This window comes from Oratosquilla oratoria, chromosome 12 (genome assembly GCF_046742065.1).
Source record: "Oratosquilla oratoria isolate Oo_2021 chromosome 12, ASM4674206v1, whole genome shotgun sequence".
NCBI lineage: Eukaryota > Metazoa > Arthropoda > Malacostraca > Stomatopoda > Squillidae > Oratosquilla > Oratosquilla oratoria.
Genome location: NC_134788.1, coordinates 43,304,415 through 43,310,429, shown reverse-complemented (window position 1 = coordinate 43,310,429; position 6,015 = coordinate 43,304,415). Strand labels below are relative to the sequence as shown.

General features: G+C 41.2%; 1 protein-coding gene across 1 annotated transcript; it reads right to left on the bottom strand.

The window, feature by feature from the left end:
• Positions 1 to 2,160: 2,160 nt before the first annotated feature.
• On the bottom strand, positions 2,161 to 5,783 carry LOC143031551 (uncharacterized). Its single transcript, XM_076195560.1, has one exon. The coding sequence runs from the start codon at positions 4,770 to 4,772 to the stop codon at positions 3,240 to 3,242; it is 1,533 nt and encodes a 510-aa protein (XP_076051675.1). The 5' UTR covers positions 4,773 to 5,783; the 3' UTR covers positions 2,161 to 3,239.
• Positions 5,784 to 6,015: the final 232 nt, after the last annotated feature.

Genomic DNA, 6,015 nt, shown 5'->3' with positions numbered 1-6,015 from the left:
TATGGCCCAGTGCTTCAAGATGGCCGCACAGTCACGGCTATCTTCTTAGAAAACATCCAAGAGTCCTTCTCTGTAAAGCTTCTACCCACCACGGTCTCGGCCGGGCTGATTACCATCTGGAAAGGAATAAACAGGTTTTTTCGCTTTCCCCCATCCTCCATCTCGTGTCACCGTACCCTTAGACTCCGGAACCAGCCTTATGGCACTACATAAACCTCAACGCGCCCTGCGACCTGACACTTTGCACCTCAGTTGAAACCACAACAAAAAAGACATCTGTTAGGCTAGTTTCAAAGCAAACTCTGATGGAGTGTTGTTTTTATCTGGTAATAAATTCGAGTGACGAGATGGCGAGGGAGGTGACGACTTGTGTGTTAAGTCGTGTGTCCCAAGTCGATCTGCTTGCGGGATAGTTGGGTACGAGGTGAGAAAGCAGTCAGTGACCAGGCTTACAGCTTAACGCTCCGAGGCGATGTGGTTCCTCGTCTATTTCGTCCATATTTATATACACGGGCAGGTCATGACCCGTGCTCCTAATTAGGATAAGGTCGTGTGATGCGTGGGAAGTCAGACACGAAACGCTCTTGCACTGCCGACTAATGAAGACATAGGGTATGCGTTCTTCAACGAATTCATTGTGCTTCCTCACGTGGTTGCCAGACCGAGGCACTGGTTAGTCATCTTGGGGGCTGACAGGGTCCTTCTTAGGCTGGTGAGCTGCATGTGCGTTTCCTCAAAGAGGCCTTGTCCCACCCGTCGGCCTCAAGGAAGCTAGGTCGAGTCGACGCAGCTGGGCGGTACACGAGTCACACGGCTGGCACTACGAGCGATTCCGTTGGGGGTCCTCGGGGTCAAAGGTCGTGGAACGGTGATGTGAGGGATAAGGACCGAGGTCTAGAAGTGAGGGAAACTTCCTAACAAAATCCATACCATGTGGGACTGTACGGACACGAGATGGTGGATGCTGCTGCTGCCAAAAAAGGGAGCCTTAGCATAGGAACAAAACCAGATCAATCATCCAGTACACGGTCAGCGACGCTTTGCATCGACTCGACAAAGCCATCTGAGAAACCTGAATGGCGGACTACACTGCCACCGCCATGGCCAATCCCCCTCCCACACTTTTCCTCCTGTCCCCCCATACATGTCACCTATAATATCAAGAATAGGGGTAAATCATTGACACACACACAATACACAAACATTCCTTATATCTGCGACAAGGAACGAATCTCCTTTCACGACTGCCTGTTCTACTGTAGACAAACGAGGGATCATTTCTAGCCACTAAGGGACTTCCTTGGGAATCCTTCCACTGCCCTACATCATCTGAGAACAGCTCCAACTCCAGATGAACACAGTCTTGGAAGCCAATCGTATCTGTTCCTCCCCAATGGGAATCTTTTTGTCACATGTTTCAGTTAAGACCAAACTAATTAACCACCTCTCAAGACTCCAGTAGAGAATGTAAAATCATCCCATATGCCATTCCTTTATGGCTACGTATAAAATCAATTACCATAAACTCTTGCCCTATCCCCATCCAGATATAAGACACCATTCTCAAAATCACCAAGCTACACTGGGACTTTATATATATATATATATACACAAGATCTCCTACTGAGGATTTCCTATCAAGAACCTCCCAACTGAGGCAACCTTGATAATAAACATTACTGATTTAAACCCATTGACAGTTCTCTATGTGTACACTTAGTATACATGTATGCAAGTTTCAACTTGGCAACTGTCCATATTATCCAATTATCATACATAGATTTCAATTCTTGTATTGTTCCACCTTTGGCTATATTGTTGGTGTATGGTAATAAATTCAGAAAAAATCACAATTCTGGCTACACTTAAAAAATGCCACAGGAAAATTTACAACTTTGGTGATGAAAATAAGTAATCAAACAAAAATATTCAAGTCACTGGGTCTTATTTTAGTCTCTTCTTCATTGCAACAACCTATTGTTTTCAGTACCCCCACAGCATTTTACTCGCCTAGTTTTATTTCTATTTAACCCACTGCCACAGGTTTCTTTTGCAGCTTATCATTTAATGTGGACAAGTTGAGAGACTAAACTATTCATGCTTAACATAATAAGTAGATACTTCAAAGAAAAATAAAGCATCCACTGTTTGTTTGTTCATTATAATACCTAGTCATATTTTTTCATATACTAAATTACACAAAGAAAACTCCCTTTCTTCAGTTCTCCTGTTCAAATCAATAACCAAAGAGTAGTACACAGACAAGTTGATAACATTACACTAGTGTTTCATGTCATGGATATAGATTAAAATATCAATTGATAAGACGAGTGTGGTCTGTCAGGAATACATTTAAGTACTACAATAAAACATTATTTCTATTGTGTTTTCTTTACTGTGAAGTTTCACAATGCTAATGAAGAGTACTACAATAATTCATTTATCTGTTTGTTTACTAATCTATTTCATTTATTCATTTGTTTTGTAAAGACCAAGTGGCATTCCATTGGTCCTATAACATATCAGATTCAAGCTTAAATGATATCATTTCCAACAAAAGCAAATTGAGATATTGAACAGATTTTAGATATGGTCCTATAAGACATTCACTAAAACTACTCCACTCAAGTTACCACAGCGTTGTTACATACATAATAACAATGCCATGCAGTACTTGTTCATAAGGAACACCTGCATTTAAAGAACAAGTTCAAAATCACAAAAAAGAACCAAGTACATATATTTATTTTTGTCTCAAATGTCATAGGTCTGAGTTTGAATCTAATAACTCCCCACACAGCTCCAGTCTTTAGAGAGAAATGTGCAACACAAAGTTACATGACAAAAGTTTTGCTTTTGTGCGAGTTATCATGTGACTTTTGAAAGCATCTTATGAGAAAGCTGCATTACACAAATCATAATGGAAAGTCATCTCTCCTCAGTTGATCTTCATATGCTGTGTGGTATTACTCCTTCATAAGAAAGCTGCACTGTACAGTTTACAGTAGAAAGGCTTCTCTCCATGTGGGACATCGAATGCTAATTTAGAGTACCCCTACAAAAGAAAAGTCCATGTCACAGGTCATGCTATTGGAAAGACCTTTCTCCGTTGTGGGCCACCACATGATATTTGAAATCATCCTTACTTGAGAAATCTGCATCACACACGTAACACTGTCAAAGGCTTCTCTCCAGAGTAGGTAAAATCATGATGTCTCTTGTAAGTTACATAATACAGGTCACACTGTGTGGGCCAACACGTGATGTCTGAGGACTCTTTTTCGAGAGAAAGTTTTATTGCACACGTCACACTGGAAAGGCTTCTCTCCTGTGTGGGTCATCATGTGATTTTTAAGATGTCCCTTTTGTGAGAAAGCTGAATCACACAGGTCACACTGGAAAGGCTTCTCTCCTGTGTGTGTTAACACATGATTTTTAAGTTGTCCCTTTCGAGAGAAAGTTTTATTGCACACGTCACACTGGAAAGGCTTCTCTCCTGTGTGGGATATCATGTGACTTTTAAGACTCCCCTTTTCTGAGAAAGCTGAATCACACAGGTCACACTGGAAAGGCTTCTCTCCTGTGTGGGTCCGCATGTGACGTTTAAAAGTAGCCTTTCGTGAGAAAACTGAATCGCATAGGTCACAACGGAAAGGCTTCTCTCCTGTGTGGGTTGTCATGTGATTTTTAAGATGACTCTTTAGTGAGAAAGCTGAATCACACAGGTCACACTGGAAAGGCTTCTCTCCTGTGTGAGTCCGCATGTGACGTTTAAAAGTATCCTTTCGCGAGAAAACTGAATCGCATAGGTCACACTGAAAAGGCTTCTCTCCTGTGTGGGTTAACACATGATTTTTAAGATGAATCTTTCGTGAGAAAGCTGAATCACACAAGTCACACTGGAAAGGCTTCTCTCCTGTGTGGGTCCGCATGTGACGTTTAAGATTACCCTTTATTGAGAAAGCTGAATCACACAAGTCACACTGGAAAGGCTTCTCTCCTGTGTGGGTCCGCATGTGACGTTTAAAAGTAGCCTTTTGTGAGAAAACTGAATCGCATAGGGCACAACAGAAAGGCTTCTCTCCTGTGTGGGTCATCATGTGACGTTTGAGATCGCCTAGTTGTGAGAAAGTAGAATCACACAGGTCACACTGGAATGGCTTCTCTCCTGTGTGGGTTGTCATGTGATTTTTAAGAGATTCCTTTCGTGAGAAAGCTGAATCACACAGGTCACACTGGAAAGGCTTCTCTCCTGTGTGGGTTCGCATGTGACGTTTAAAATTAGCCTTTTGTGAGAAAACTGAATCACATAGGTCACAACGGAAAGGCTTCTCTCCTGTGTGGGTCATCATGTGATTTTTAAGATTACCCTTAATTGAGAAAGCAGAATCACACAGGTCACACTGGAAAGGCTTCTCTCCTGTGTGGGTCATCATGTGATTTTTAAGACCACCCTTTAGTGGGAAAGCAGAATCACACAGGTCACACTGGAAAGGCTTCTCTCCTGAGTGGGTCATCATGTGATATTTAAGACTAACCTTGTGTGAGAAAGTTTTACTGCACAGGTCACACTGGAAAGGCTTCTCCCTTGGGTGTGTTATCAAGTGATGTTTAAGATCACCATTTCGAGAGAAAACACAATTGCACATGTCACAGTGGAAAGGCTTTTTTCCTGCGTGGTTCATGATGTGACGGCTGAGATTACCTTTTTGCGAGAAAGCTGAATTGCACCGAGCACACTGGAAAGGCTTCACTCCTGCCTGGGTCATCATGTGAAATTTGAGAACATGCTTTTGTGAGAAAGCTGAATAGCACTGGTCCCACTGAAATGACTTCTATCTTGTGTGGGTCATCATGTGACATTTAAAATTAATCTTTGATGAGAAAGCTGCATTAAAATGGTCACATTGGAAAAGCTTCTCTTTTCTTTGGGTTGTCACATGATATTTAAGATGATTTATGAGACAACTGTGCCACAGATGTCACACCAGTCTCTTTTGTATGAGAATGACATGGAATCTACGGATAGCTTTCCCAGAGAAATATTGATAGTTACCCTTCTGAAAAAAGAGAAAACATAAGATTGACATCTAATTTTTTGAGGTGTATAGGATTGTGGATGTTTTGTACACAAACCATTTCATTCTCAAGTCCCTTTGTACCTACACAGAACATGTGTACATGTCATCACCTAACATAAAATGGGTAGAAATACTAACAGATATGGCCCTATGATATATTGCATTCTACCTTTTCATTAGAAGTGTACTGAAAACCATCCGTTACATGCATACTCACACCATCATGACTCGAAATTTCTCTAGCTTTATTTCATCTGGTCATAAGATTTGGAGGGGGGAATGGCCCATATCAGTCATTCTCTAATACAACTCCAATGGCTCACAATACCTGAATCTATAAATGACCTACTCTAGTAAGGTTCATTCAGTTCACCTCACTCATCTGACTGACATAAGGTTTTGTTTCCTCCACTACACATCAAATTGGGTCTTTGTTGGTTACAGCTCTTGACAAGGCGTCTGCTGTCTTGAAATATCTTCAAGACTTCTTTCCTAAACTTTCAGAGGCAAAAATGAAAGCTAGTACTATCGTTATTGGGCCACAAGTAACGAAAATGATGGAGTGTTCAGAGTTTCTACAGTTCACAGAAAATGATAAAATAGCTTGGGAGTGTTTCCTTGCTGTACTACAAGGCTTTCTTGGAAACAAGGCTGATAATCATATTGAAATGGTTCAAGATTTAGTGAAGTTATGGTGAGATGGGCTGCAGAATGTCCTCGAAGGTTCATATCCTAGATGGTCACCTTAACTTTAAGGAAAATATGGGAGCATATTCAGGGTAACATGGCTAATGCTTCCACCGAGGTATAATGAACTCTGAACAGAGATATCAGGGGACCTTCAATGAAAACATGATGGGAGACTATATTTGGGGGCTTACACATTAAAGTGATTTGTTGTATTCATGCAAATCAAGGAAAACTGTCCACTTTT